Source organism: Tachysurus vachellii, chromosome 9, assembly GCF_030014155.1.
Source record: "Tachysurus vachellii isolate PV-2020 chromosome 9, HZAU_Pvac_v1, whole genome shotgun sequence".
Taxonomy (NCBI): domain Eukaryota; kingdom Metazoa; phylum Chordata; class Actinopteri; order Siluriformes; family Bagridae; genus Tachysurus; species Tachysurus vachellii.
Genome location: NC_083468.1, coordinates 14,416,116 through 14,431,082, shown reverse-complemented (window position 1 = coordinate 14,431,082; position 14,967 = coordinate 14,416,116). Strand labels below are relative to the sequence as shown.

Below are 14,967 nucleotides of genomic sequence, written 5' to 3'. Positions count from 1 at the left end.
TAGCAGTACAATTGCAAAAAAATATATAACTGGGTTTGTTGGTTCATATAAGGATGCAAGTTTGGCAGTAGAGCTGCAGTAGAGCACAGGACCATGGTGTATATAGAATGCTACAGTATATACTGTATACCAGATTTTTCATCTCCATGTTCTCCCCTATATACTCTCACTTGCTAGTCAGCTCTCACCTATCATAACACAGCTAGCAATCAGGGAGGTTGAAGGCTAACACAAGTCTTTTTTAACTGCTGCAAGGGGACATGGATGTGGACAATGAACAATGTAAAGCTGAATGATATTGTGCTGAAGCTTCCACATAATTGGAATGTTTTACCAGTTAAGAGGTTCCTCACATTGGATTAGTTCTATCAACCAGGATATGCGTGTGTGTGTGTGTGTGTGTAAAGGAGAGACTTTAAAAATGCTTTTCTTTCAAGTTTTGTTTCTTACTGGCTAATGCTAATGTCTGCCGTGTCTGAGCAGTATGCTGACATTGACATTGTGATCGACCTTATGTGGAAGCTACTGTAGGGGGCCTAAACATCACATCAAGAAATTTTTGTATTTCCTCACTCTCACTCACTCATTTTCTACCGCTTATCCGAACTACCTCGGGTCACGGGGAGCCTGTGCCTATCTCAGGTGTCATCGGGCATCAAGGCAGGATACACCCTGGACGGAGTGCCAACTCATCGCAGGACACACACACACTCTCATTCACTCACGCAATCACACACTACGGACAATTTTCCAGAGATGTCAATCAACCTTCCATGCATGTCTTTGGACCGGGGGAGGAAACCGGAGTACCCGGAGGAAACCCCCGAGGCACGGGGAGAACATGCAAACTCCACACACACAAGGTGGGGGCGGGAATCGAACCCCCAACCCTGGAGGTGTGATGCGAACATGCTAACCACTAAGCCACAATGCCCCCCTGATTTTTGTATGTATTTATTTATTCGTAAACAATTTAGTTCAGTGTGTGGCATAAGTGCCTTCCGAATGAAGACAAAGCCATTTCTGAGTCCACCGACAAACTGGATTGGTGGATTAACAAAAAGATCTTTTTTGTGAACCGACAGAAAATGAGTTATACAAGGCAGTGCACAGACAGCACAGAGATATGCAGTGCAGGCGTGCTTTGAGTCAGGATCCTTTGGTGCATTATTTTTCACCTTATGAACCTCTTATTTTGCACCTCTACCTGTTTCACTCACAAGTACTGAATATTTTCCCAGTTGCCCTTTTCCTCTCTGCGTAATAATAGAGACGTTGTAACCTCATGATTGTCAAACCCAATATTGTACTCGTTTTAGGCAAAAAACAAACAAACAAACCGATAATACCAGGAAACTTTATTTCCTAGCACTGTCTAGAAGGTGTTTGGGTGCTGTAGCATTAAGATTCCTTTCTTTGAGAGCCTTAAACATGACAATGCTCCTGTGCACAAACTGAGGTTCGTGTAGACATGCTTTTGGATTGGAGAATTGTGACCCTGACCTCAATCCCACTGTTCTTATGGACGATGAAAAAAGCTCATGAAACATAATAATCTCTCTCTCTCTCTCTCTCTCTCTCTCTCTCTCTCTCTCTCTCCATAACTTCACGTTTAAAGCGTTGCTCAGATAAGACTTTTATTTTGAAATATAAAATCTTTACGCACTTCCTCCTGCTATTTGGTAGCCTACAGAACCGCATGTTATTAGATCAACATATAGAGCATAAATGAGTCGCTTTTTAGATTCTTCTCAGTACGCTACGAGTTCGGTAATAAACGATGTAGTATTCAGCAACAGGTTTAACAATAATGTCTGATTTAATAAGCTACAAGCTGTTTTAGTCAGCTTCTAGTTTAAGGTTTATCTTCTACTGTTATTATAAACATCAGCATCAGTCATATGTGTCTCTGTGCTGAAAGTTTGCACCATTTAAACAAGAGATTCTGCGTGTTTTACAGCAGAAAAGGAACTTTCACAGTTAGTAAGGTAACTAAATGAAGCTAATTGAATCTGTAAGTGAACGTTTGATTCGGTTTGTTTATTGTGGAAACTTATCAGATGAGTACAAAATGAGGTGCAAAACCATGTTTGCTGCATTTGATCTTAAATAATACACGTTGTACATTATTATATGTAATGTATAAATATCTCTAAACAATATAATAATCATAAATTTCAAGACACCATAAGAAAGAGGGATTTACAATAATGCTGCTATTGGAGTCTTAGTTTTTTATGGTTGCATTGCACCTTTTAAAAATGCTATTGTTAGAATAAACATTTTATTTATTTATTTATTTATTTATTTATTTATTTAACATATTCTTAACCATATTAACATATCTAATCTGTAGTGAACTGTCTATTTGAATAATGTCAAATTTGTCATTTTTTTCTCTTTTTTCTTTTCCTGTGCAGTGTGAGAGAAGAGTACTTAATTACATAAGACAAAAGGTGAAGGTTAGGATGAATTTCAGGAAATCAGAAAGTTGATACTTGGTATAGAAACTAAATGAAGGGAGATCAGGTCCTGTAAGTGTGTTTTTTGAATGCATAGAACATGTAACACGGCGAGAAGATTAATGTTAAGATTCATGAACATGATTAATTTTATTTTATAGCGCTTAAGGCAATGCAGGGTTTTTGACAATAAGGTGCCTGTGTCATGTTATATAAAGGTGGCTCTCCATTTCCCAACACAACAAACACTTGTGATGGCAAATCTATGAAAGGAAAGTGTTTCAGCATGTCCTAAAGAGAAATTAGTGTTTACATTTGTTTAAAGTCAGAAATCCTATCCAAGAGCAGGAAAAGTGTTAAAAACCCGCTGTGGTGAGATGGCGTTGTGAGAACTAAGAATCAGTTTTGATTTCTCTGAGCTTAAAGCTGTTACATGTGGCAGTGGGATTAAACATTTCTCTTCTGTATGCAGTGGGGCAGGAAGCCTGATCTTTAAAAGGGCACAAACGTATGATGTTTTTACAGAAAACTATGAGATAATATTTTTTGCCAAATGGAACAATATCTTCATGAATTGAGAAAAATCAAGGACGACACGGACAGCTGTTGGATGGTCACAGCAGTCAATGCCGTCAGCAGTGACACTGTACTTTAATGATATGTCCAGAGCATGAGCAGATATTGCACTAAGCAATCACATTCCAGCTCTTTGGGAAGCACAATTTTTGCCTGTCCTTTCCAGGCTAAAGATATTCTGCAATAACTTTTTAAATGAAAAGTTTGATTATTCATGCTGTCTTTTCAACATTGAAAGATACCATTTAACATTTAAATAATTTTTATTTATTTATTTATTTATTTATTTTTTACTACATTGACACTTCGAGTGCTTTCATATGTTAATCTGGAGGTGCCTGAGGAGATGTGACACGAGTAGTCTGCGGATGCCCTTGACAAGATCTCTTAGGAGTCTCTTTTAGTCTTTGGAGATTACTCCTCACTGAATCTGGCCTACCGAAGTTTGAACACAACACCACTTTGAATAAACTTGCCAGACTCTCTAGTGAATACTAGAAGCCTGGCCCAAACATGTCTTCCAGTCTGAGAGGTTATGGAGATGTTTTTCATACATTTGAGTTAATGTAATAACACCTGTGAGGGTTATGTTTTTAAAAAGGTCAAATCGAACAGATTCAAGGTGCAGCAGGTGGAAAACGTAAACAAGGAGTGTTGAAAAACTATGAGAATTTGTTTTAATTATTGCTGTGAAGTTGTATTTTAAAAAAACGTGATGATTCATGCTTAAAATATTTTTGTAGCGTGCCTTTCTCTGCCTCTCCAGCTCCTAGGTGAAGACCTCCCATTAGTCATGGATCTTCATAAGCAAACCAAACAGTAAATATTACTGGTTTAACTGACAGGCCTACATTAGTAAATAACATGCAAAGCAAAGGAAGAAGAATGTTGCATGCCAATTGGAGTTGATGTCTTCTTTTGAGAACAAAGTCACTGTGCCAAGTTTAAGCAGAAATATGCTGATTCATTTCTTAATGTAATTAAACACCATGCTCAGTATGATATGTAGTCACACCGACCTGCATGCTGTCCTGAGGAAATGTGCTGTGAGTAAAAGGAAAGCCGTTAAAGGATCAAAAATGCTCAAATATAATAATGGAGAATTTTGTCTTTTCGGGAAAAATTGAAGGCTTATGCTCATTATTGTCTAGTGCTAGTGATGGTTTAATTGTTGGTGGAAACTGAGTGCTAACTATACAGTAATACCTGCACAGCTGATTGTTAGAGTCTTTTGTGACACTCAGAATGGAAACATTTGGAAAAATGGGAAATGTATTGCTTTTGGTGAGAATTATTTGTACAGTACAAGCAGGAACATGATTGCATTCCTTGCTAATTAGGCACGTAAATGTTTATAAATGCAATTTTACACCATGGTTACATTCTTTCTTTCTCTTTTTTCTTTTCCTGCTGCTGGCAACACTTAAATACTTAATTATTTTGATAGCATAACTTGTATAATTAATGAAAACAATGGTGCATTTGTTATAAATGATGTCTAATGAGCAGTCTCTTAAAACATTTAAAATGTATGGTTTATAGGTTAGATTTCTTTTGCAGAGATGCTTAATTTTCATTATCTTTGTTTTTGTTAGGTTTACATGGCAACAGATTTCTTTGGCTTAAGTTGACCAGATGTACGAATGCATGCTGATTTCAGGAGAAGGTAATGTACATAATCTTCATGACCATCAAAGCCATCAAACACTGTAACAGTTTCGGGTTTACTTACATTAATATTATTTTATTTTATTTTAAAATGCGTACATGTTGAAAGATTATTTTTTATAATATAAAAATTATAAAAAAAATTTATTATATAAAAAATAATAAAATTTAAATGAAGAATTTCATTATTTTTTATAATATAAAAATTATAAAAAAAAATTTATAATATAAAAAATAATAAAATTTAAATGAAGTTGAATGAAATGAAATTTAAATGACTTTGTCCGTATTTGGAGTGTGAACCTTATGCTTTTTACAAATGCATCAGTTTTCTCAGGTACAATTTGTGCAGTTTTATAAGAAAATTGTCTAATAAGTTTTACTCTGGGTGTTGGGGAACGTACAACGGTTCTTCTGTAGTATTACTGTTCCACTTGTTTTTAAAGTAAACCTGTATTTGAAACATATTTGTATAAGATATTTGTACACTACTGTATGGTGTACTTTAGACAGTACTTCTGAGTTTGTTTTAGGGTTAATTAAGTGTTTGAAAACAGATATGCAAAGACCTATACATGGTCCTAACCTATTTTTTGTAATGTATTGAATTTGTATGTTTGCTTTCATAGGTTTAGAAGCCTAGCTTTAGACCAGGGCTTTGCCTGAACTACTTTATTTATCTGAAGAGCATGGGTCCCAAGCCTGGTAGAAGCCGATCCAAAGACCATACCAGGCCCCTAAGAAGACTTTCTCTAGCAAAAAATGCTGATCAGCAGGGTAATGCAAAACTGCAGAAAGGTCCTTCTATTACTTCATTTTTCAAGAACACGCCACCCTCAAAACTGGCCTGCCCGCTGTGTGGCAAGTTCATACCTCGTTTCAAAATCAATGAACACATCGACTCACAGTGTCAAGACTTTCTTGAGGAAAACGACACACAGGCAACATGTGCAAGTGACAATGAGCAGGTGAAAACATCCAGGCACTTTTTAAATAATGCTCCTCAGAGTGCAGAAGAAGAGAAAAATGCAAGCATGCATGAAAATGATCAGGATAGAAAAACAAGCCCGTATTTTAAAAAGAATGGCACGGCAAGGCAAGAATCACCAAAAAAATGTTCTCCCCATGCTGGAGAGCCCAAGATAGTCAGTCTTGGGCGGTTGTCTTCAAAACTTTCTAAAAAAGCATTATTTTCTTTAGAGGACTCCAAAATTCCCAGCCCCCAAACATCTATTAAAGAAGAACCAGTCTTAAATGAGCCAAGTAGTTCACAAAAAGAAAACTTTGATGAGAATGTAAGCCTTAAATCTGAACAACTAGTGATGACTTCAGCATTAACTTCTCAGGTACCAAGTGAAAATCATGTTGAACCTTGTGTTGAAGAAATAAAGCAGGCCACATCAAAAGTAGACTCCTTGTGTCCTGATACTTTTCAGTCAGCAAACATTGCTGCTTCATTGAGATTAATGAAGAGGAAGAAAGAAGAGACTCCTGGTGCAGGTGTAGCCACAAAAATGCAGAAGAAAACACGATTTTCAGGGAAAAGAAGTGCCAAATCTGCAAGTGCTGATCCATTACCAGATAGAAGCAGTGATCTTCAACAAGATGCTAGCAACTCCTCTGTGAACCATGGTTCCCTCAGTCGACCATACTATCTTCAGAACTTCCTAACTGTTCTCGGAACAGTGCTGGAAAATAAGGATGACCGAGCACTCTTCAGTGAGGAGGAACTCTCATCTATCCAAAGGTTCAAGCAGCTATCAGGTAGGGAATATACTGTACTCCTGATTAATCAGAAATCTAGTACAATGTTTAGTGTTCATATGTATGTTACATGAGCCGTATGACAGTTTAATACATATGGATAGTGAATTATCTAATAAAAACTAACTCTTCCTTTCATGTATCCTAGTGCCTGGTCAGATGCTATATGTGCGTCTGTTTCAGAGGAAGTTGAAATGGCTGCAAGTGAGCAAACTAGATTATGCTGAAATTAGTTCAGACCTCAATTCTGTTGTGCAAGAACTTGTCTCCTGTGCCTTCCTCCAGACAGGTTGGTGAACAAGAGTGGGATTTTTTATCTTTCCAACACTAGCTCTTTGCTGTTTAAAGCCCAAGGCATTTAACATCTTGCAACTTCTTTTCTGCCTTAGAGTCTGAACTCACAGAGATCCAAGATGTATTAGATCTTCTACCTGCTCCGGAGCTCCGAAGTCTGGCCAAGACTTTCCACATAGGAGGACCAGGGAGCAGTAGCCAGAAACAGCAGCTGGTGGAAGGGCTTCTCCTTTTGTCCAAACAGCGCTCCTTCTTTTCTCTTGCCCCTGGCCAAAGCAACACTGGTGCAGTCATTCTCAAAAGGTTAGATCTTTGTGGCAAGTCTTATGAGCAGTTATACCCGATTTATTGTTTGGTCTATTTTGGTGTCAGGCATGATTTCAAAATCATAAAGGTTTCTTAAAGGTTTCTATATGGCTTAAAATTATGTGTACACTGACAAATCACACCCTTACTGGCTTGATGAACAATCCTGATTAGTCCCCCGTTCTGATAACCTCCACTCTTCTGGGAGGTTTTAAAGTCAGTATCTAGTTCATCTTCAAAGTTATCAAGGTTCTTATCAGTTTCTTCCTTCCAAGTTCTTACCTGCCTTGGCAAACCAACATTTAGCCATATATTGTACTTTCACATCTCCTGCAGGGCGAAACAGCTAGCAGGCTCCTGTGTTTATCTGTGCCGGGAACCCCGTGCTATGTTCTCTCGTGTCCTCCTACTTTTCTCCCTTACTGACACTCTGGAGGAGGATGAAATGGCATCGGGGGGTCAAGGACAACTCTACACCATTCTGCTCGTCAACTCTGGACGTCTGGCTTTTCCTGCCTACACAGTTCAGCGGTCTGCACAAGTGTTTAAAGCCAGGGAAGATTTAATCAGGTAACAGTATTTCATGTAATATCTTCTAGCTGGTTGCATTCTAAAGGAAATGAGAAAATGAAGCCAGGTTAAAATGGGAAGAGAATTAAGTGACATTCTTCTGAATAGATACGAAGCTGCCATGCGAACCCTTCAAGAGGTGATGACAGCAATGCAAGCTGGCTGCTGGGAGGATGCTTTAGCCCTTTACACTTCTGCAAAGACTAGCTGGCAAAACTTGAAGCAAACTTATGACTTAAGGTTGGAGCCACAAAATTGCTTTTTGTTTTCACGCATTTTCTGGATTCATTGAGGAGATTCATAAGCTTGTGTTTGTGTGCAGTTGGCAGGAGCAGTTACCTTTGTTCCTGCGGTGCTTTACAGTCGGTTGGACATATACACGTATACTGTCTCGAGGAGTTGAGATACTACAAAGGCTGCGTCGTTATGAGGTGAGTGTGTATCGATAGCACAGAAACAGGAAGCTGAGACATTGAAGGCTAGTGTTAAAATGCCCAAGCTACTGGCAATCAACACTGTTTTATTTAACTATTGTTTTTATGCCTTTAGCCTATAGTGCCAGTGCTAAAATGACAGGAAATTTATATTTATTATGCTAATGAAGCAATGCAGTTGCTGTGGCTTAATTCAAAATGATTGAATAAATTAGAATGCATGTTACAGAGGGCAATGGAGCTTGTATGATGGAGTAATAATGATATGATTTATTGACATATTTGCCAAACTTCTTGTAGTTAGGTTTCTCCTTTGTCCCTGTAGGATGCAGTGGATGAGCTACGTTCTCTGCTGTCTCAGTCAGTGTTCTGTCCAGACAGCAGAGGGCGCTGGTGGGACAGATTGGCACTCAATCTCCAGCAGCACCTAAAATGCCATGAGCAGGTATCATGATCCAGATTGTGGATGTGAAAACACTTCGGGAGGAGCATGTCTTAAAAAACTGCCCTTTCAGGCACTTGGTTAATTTGATCATACTAAAACATTATCTCACTATTATCTTAAATGATGGCATGAACGTGAGGCCATCAAACATATTACATCCATTCAGTCATATTCCCTAAATAATGTATACATATTTGAAACGGAAATAATAATAATTATTAGTTTGTGTAAATAATTATTATGGAAATCAGTAATAATTGCAAATGAACATAGTAATACAGTAAACACTGAGCTTACTGTAACACTGTGAAGCTTATACGTAACTGTTATGGTGGGTCCTACATTAAAGGCTATCCACGGCATCAGGGATGGATTGAATGATCCACTGGTGCGGACAGGTCACCGTTTGTCACTGCACCAGAGAGCCACCAGAATGAAGGAGTCACCGAGTTTTAAGAAGTTCCGCCTGCTCCTTCGAGACCTTCCTTCCATCAGTGTGCAAAGTGTTACTCATGTAAGTGTATTCTTTATTGTAAAAAAGAAGCTTTTGAACAGAAACTAATGTATACATTTATATTAGTGCTAAGTAGATCATGCACATTATAAACCCAGTTAAAGTGACTGGACATGGTGTAATTTTGAGATGTATGTCTGAAAATCTTCGCTGCCATTATAAACACTGCTTTTGTGTCTTTTTATAAGGTTACTATTCGAGGTCAGCTTTTTCCTCATGAGGGTGGAACAGGCAAATCCGTGTTCCTCAGGCCTGCTGCTGGGCAGGAAGACTCTGGAGAAGGATATGATGCCATGGTTATATGCACTGTAGAGGAGCTGGCTTTGGCACACTACAGAGAACTTGGCTTCGATCAAGGTTTCTAAAGTTTTTTTTTCCTAAGGCAGTAAAGCATGAACTAGATGACTTTAATCTCTGTTGTATGTCAAAGCTGAATATATTCAATTCAATTCAAGTTTGTTTGTATAGCGCTTTTTACAATGGACATTGTCCATATATAGAAATGTGTTGATGATAAATCCATTTAATGCAGGCATTCATGGTGAAGGCTCTACATTCTCTACTTTGTTTGGTCTTCTGATGTGGGACATTGTCTACATGAATGTCTTGGATGTCTTCAGAACATCATATCAGGTATAACATTAATCATATATTTTGCCGTATATGTTATATGCATATTACACATTTCATAATATGAAGGTTGGCAAAAGAAGTACTTTGTTTGCACGGCTGATAAAATACCGTTGCCTTGTTTCTCAAATAACTTTATTTGATTTCCAGACCTGTCCCCTGGACTTGTACACTGACTGTTTCTATGAGAATCGGAAGGAGGCTATCGAGGCCCGGGCTGAGCTGTTGTCCGAGGCATCCACAGAAACATTGCAGGAGCTGCTGGCAGAAGTGTGGAATTCACAGGAGGGAAGAGTTTGTGCACTTGTCAACTGGGAGAGATTCTCTTGTCTTCAGCAAGCCCAGGTTACCAAACACATTTGTTCTTCTGCTTGCTTATGGTTAGGAGTAAAACTGAATAAAGTGCCTCACTTGAATAGAAAAACAGCTTTAGTATTGTACCAAGTCCATTAATTTTGTTGTAGTTCATATAAAAAGAGGTTGCGCATGTAATGATTAGAAGCTCCTAAACTGTGTAAGCTCTCTTCACTTAAATGGATGAGCAAGGTGCAATGAAAGAAATGAAATCTAATAAATATATTAATGGTTAAATACATTTGTGCTGTTTTAGAGCTTAGTAGCATGTCTAGGAGGACAGTTTTTAAGTGGTGTGGTGCTTAAAATGGCAAAGGACTACAGACACAGCAAAGGAGGACTTCCTGACCTGGTTGTGTGGAACACCTCAAATAACAGCTATAAGGTACGGTTTGAAGACAGGAATGTCAGGAAATTACCTTCACTGAATACAGTCTTTTTGATGGTAATTTTAGTTTTTTGAAGAGAATACTTCATTTCTTTTTATTTAATTTCATTTCTTCATTCCCTGCTTTGATACTAGCAGTTACCAGTAGTCATTTATTTCGGTGATTCTGGCTAGACAACATTCACTGGTAGCGCAAGGGGGACAGGCCATGTGACTCTATAAAATTAAACTTAATTTTTTTGCATGATGAGAAGAGAACTGACTGATGTGTACAGATTAGGCTAAATTAGGGAGAAAATTGGTGGGCAGAGGGTTACTGGATGTAAAATGACATTTAGTGTGCTGTATTGGACTTGTTTGTCTAGCACATCTCATAGATGCTTGAATAGATTGAGATCTGGGCAATCTGGAGGCCAAGTCAACCACTTTTCATAGATGCTCTGAACCAGTCAGCTAGACATCTGGCTCTCAGATCCTTACGCTTGAATTTTCATAAACTATGAGAACTGAGTGTTCACTTGCTGCCTAATATATCTCAACCATTGACAACTGGGCAATAAGATACAACAAGATAATGAGTGTTATTCACATCACATGTCAGTGGTTGTAATGTTATGGTTGATGTGTGAATGGATGGATGGATGGATGGATGGATGGATTACATATGAAAATAGGTAAATAAAGTTTCATGATTTTCAGTTAATTTTCATGGTTTCTTCTTTTAGCTGGTGGAGGTGAAGGGCCCTAATGACCGTCTGTCCCAGAAACAACAGATCTGGCTGGATGAGTTACAGAAACTAGGTGCTGATGTTGAAGTGTGTCACGTCACTGCTATTGGAGCTCGTGGAGCGCGACTGGAATAGAGTCTGAAAATGCCTTCACACATACTGCAACACTAATAGACAAAACATTTCACTCATGCTAGTAAATTGTCTCTGAGGATTGTTGAGATGGTCCTTGTGTTCCTATGAGCTGATTTAATGCAACAGTACTTCTGATACTTGCTCTCTGCTACAACTATAACACTACAACACATAATACAGTATGAAGAGACCATTGACTGAATTCCTGTGGCTGCTGCTTTAACTGGGTTTTTCATTGTCTTTTTTATAATGTAATTATTAAACTTGTGATTGTATGTAATATTCTGAATATAAGACGTGATGTTATAAAAAGTGTAATAAAACTACATTTGAAACAGTATCCTGATCCCTGTTAAATATTTTAGTAAAAAGAAATCAAATAAACTAAGAATGTGTCTCTTTTTATTAGTATTGTTTCTGTGATTTGTGGCATTTGTGAAAATGTTCTGCTGCTCAGATTAAACGTCTTAAACAAATGTCTTGTCTGTTCCACATTCTTAGATACAGTATGAACACATTGTGTATCAGCTTTCTAAACTGCATGTTCAGTACTGTAATACAGCTTTTAATGAAGTCATTGCTGATTTAGTACTCTAACACAATTAAAACAATTAATTAACCCTAAACCTCAGACATAGCAACTACAGCTCTGACACAAAATCTAAATGATGAAGATTTTCTTGAGTGCTATTGGTTCCTTTTAATAAATCATGTTGCAGTGGGTAGGGATTCATAGCTCCAGAGTCCCTGGTTTGATCAAGTGCCCAGTTCACTGTCAATTAAACACAAATCTGTAGTATACTGAGTTTGGCTTGATCTCTTCATGTCTGTGTAAGTTTCATGCCACTCTCCAAAACACATTAGTAGTTGAACTGGTGACTCTAACTTGGTCATAGGTGTGAATATACTTATAGGACAAAAGTATGTAGACACCTGACTATCACAGCTATCACTGTCACTTTTTGAATATCTCATTTTAAAATCCTATTCATTAATATTTTATATTTACATTTTACTTGTCAGATGCCCTCAAACATAGATACCTACATTTATCTCATTAATGCAAATGAGCAATTGAGGGTTAAAGGCTTTTTTCAAGGACCCATCAGTGACAGCTTGTTGGTCCTGGGATTTAACCTTCCGATCAGCTACCACTTCTCTAATACGGTTTTGATCCCCCTTTTGCATCCATTCTTCATGGAAGACTTTCCACTAGATAACTGTAGAGTTTTGTGACTATTTAGTGTGTTCAGAATATTAATGAGAAGAGGCACTGATGTCAGGTGATTAGGCCTGGAGCGAATTTGCCATTGTTCAGTTGGGTTGAGGTCAAGGATTTGTGCACGCTACTCGAGTTCTTCCACTTCAAGCTTAACACACCATGTTTATATGGACCTTACTCTGTGCACCAGGTCATGGCAGGTTCAGACTCTTTACAGTTTAGGGAAATCTTAATGTTTAAAAATACAAAGGCGCTTGTGTGCTTCTGGTTTTCTGGTAGCCTGGAAGACAAGTATATGGATGTGATGGTCAGATGTCCACATCCTTTGACCATGTAGCTTATGCATGTGTGTGTGCAGGGTGTGTTTCCTGTAAATGTGACCTTGATGAAGTGAATTAAAGAACTGTTATCATGTATGGAAATTTGACACACACCATTATAGTTTTTACAAAAATGGTGCATTATTCAAGCAAACTCCAGTTAAAATGTGTGAATAATGAGATATAAATGTTTATTTAAAATATTAGTATCATTTCAAATAGTTACCTTCTAACAGCTTAGCTTTAACTAACAGAGTTGTCCAAAGTTAACTTTTTGTCAAGATCAGCTTGATGTACAAACCCTAACACGGGCCAGTGGGTTTTCTGAGCTGGATCATGTCTCTGTTCTCTGGTGTCATGCTGCATTTCTGATGTTTGTTTCCATTTCAACAGTTTTTTGACACAGCACTAAATCCAACTTTGCTATAGATGTTGTTTCCTAGGTGCCTTAAAAACTTTAGCCCTGCAGCAGGATAAAAGCTCGAGTAAATTTGGAAGATTGAGTTTTTGTTATGAAAATTTTGATTATATCACTCATGCAGTACTAAGGTTCATGTAATGATCAGGTGCTGAATGAAGGAAAAATGTATATACAAATAAATAATAGTGGAGACAAAAATAAATAAGCTTGCTTAATACACATAACTATTAGATGAATTTATGTAAAATCATGGCCTTTTGACAGGGGGCACGGTGGCTTAGTGGTTAGCCTCCAGGGTTGGGGGTTCGATTCCCGCCTCCACCTTGTGTGTGTGGAGTTTGCATGTTCTCCCCGTGCCTCGGGGGTTTCCTCCGGGTACTCTGGTTTCCTCCCCCGGTCCAAAGACATGCATGGTAGGTTGATTGGCATCTCTGGAAAAATTGTCCAGAGTGCGTGAGTGAATGAGAGTGTGTGTGCCCTGTGATGGGTTGGCACTCCGTCCAGGGTGTATCCTGCCTTGATGCCCGATGACACCTGAGATAGGCACAGGCTCCCCGTGACCCGAGGTAGTTCGGATAAGCGGTAGAAAATGAATGAATGAATGAATGAATGGCCCTTTGGCTTCTTTTTGTTCTGATGGTCTCAGACCATGTCAGTTATAATGCTTTGGTGATAATGATGAAGTTCTCCATAACAAGGTGTTGCTAATCTCTCTATACTAGTTTTCTTCTCTGAACCAGTGTGACATTTTTGTGCTTTATTTCTTCAAAAGGTGCACCACAAATGCTAAAATGTTCAGTCTTACATCTTATATATAACAGCAGCCAGATTATTGAGTGACCCAATCAGTAAACATCATTTCTTGGACTGAGGATTCAGCTAAAACCTTTCTGCTGCTACATCATCTGTCTCACTTAAATATGAATTCATAACCAGCATGTAAAGAAAATGTTCATAATATATTTCTAGCAAAACTTTAAATATAAAGATATTTCATTTCTATTCTATTTCTTACCGAAATTAAGATTTATGATTGATTTCACTGTGCACACTTAAAAAGAAACTTAATTCAGTAAACTAACCAGTGAAAAACAGTGAGTACTGGACCATAAAAAATTTCAAGCAAGGCTTTTTTCTTTCATCTTCAACCAGTAGAAAACTCTAATGTCTATTTCATCTCACTCTATTCTTTAAGGAATATTAGGAGAAAGGTGTAAGACAATCTGTTAGCTAAACAAAAGACAAGTGCTAATCATTATTACAATTTTTGTCAGAGAAAAGTTTGCACAAAGGAAATCTGGGTATGTTATTTCATATGAAACTCAGGTTTAACGGTATCTTCAAAATGGTCTCAACACTTTGGAATTTAAATTTTCACACATGAGCTATTAAAAGATGTTGCCATCTATGTGGAATTAATAAGCAACCAAAATGTTTAAAGAAGACTCATTTTGACCTTGGACTAGGAAATGTGTATGTGTGTATACTCTATTGGGTGGTGGAAACATGTTTTGACATTATGGACATCTTCTCACATTTATTCCTGAAAAACATTAACAAAAAAGAATTTTACACCTCACTTTGTTGTACTGACAGCCTGTTGATGCTAATTACTTACAGTACAGCACAACAGACCTATTGTCTTTTCTTCTTTTCAATAATTACAGCCATTTAGTCTACCTACTTTTACAATGGCTGGGACTAATAAGAACAAACCTTTTCCATTCTCTCAAGGG

At 37.8% G+C, this 14,967-nt stretch overlaps 1 protein-coding gene across 2 annotated transcripts; it reads left to right on the top strand.

Annotated features, from left to right (window-relative positions):
- Positions 1-1,690: 1,690 nt before the first annotated feature.
- Positions 1,691-11,705, top strand: fan1 (FANCD2 and FANCI associated nuclease 1). Of its 2 annotated transcripts, none has more exons than XM_060877827.1 (15): positions 1,691-1,988; positions 4,634-4,704; positions 5,336-6,470; positions 6,619-6,759; positions 6,860-7,067; positions 7,407-7,640; positions 7,749-7,880; positions 7,963-8,071; positions 8,400-8,519; positions 8,869-9,033; positions 9,222-9,390; positions 9,566-9,666; positions 9,814-10,008; positions 10,274-10,402; positions 11,131-11,705. In XM_060877827.1, the coding sequence occupies exons 3-15, from the start codon at positions 5,396-5,398 to the stop codon at positions 11,266-11,268; spliced, it is 2,916 nt and encodes a 971-aa protein (XP_060733810.1). In that variant the 5' UTR covers positions 1,691-1,988; positions 4,634-4,704; positions 5,336-5,395; the 3' UTR covers positions 11,269-11,705. The 2 variants fall into 2 exon arrangements, with proteins under 2 accessions (XP_060733810.1, XP_060733811.1); XM_060877828.1 differs by lacking the exon at positions 1,691-1,988 and adding an exon at positions 1,997-2,014.
- Positions 11,706-14,967: the final 3,262 nt, after the last annotated feature.

What these genes read in the sequence shown, in the direction of transcription:
- fan1 (XM_060877827.1), top strand. Translation starts at nt 5,396, where the DNA reads ATGGGTCCCAAGCCTGGTAGAAGCCGATCCAAAGACCATACCAGGCCC. An exon ending in GGTGCAGTCATTCTCAAAAG is followed by an intron (nt 7,068 to 7,406) that starts GTTAGATCTTTG and finishes CATCTCCTGCAG; the next exon opens with GGCGAAACAGCTAGCAGGCT. An exon ending in AAGCAAACTTATGACTTAAG is followed by an intron (nt 7,881 to 7,962) that starts GTTGGAGCCACA and finishes GTTTGTGTGCAG; the next exon opens with TTGGCAGGAGCAGTTACCTT.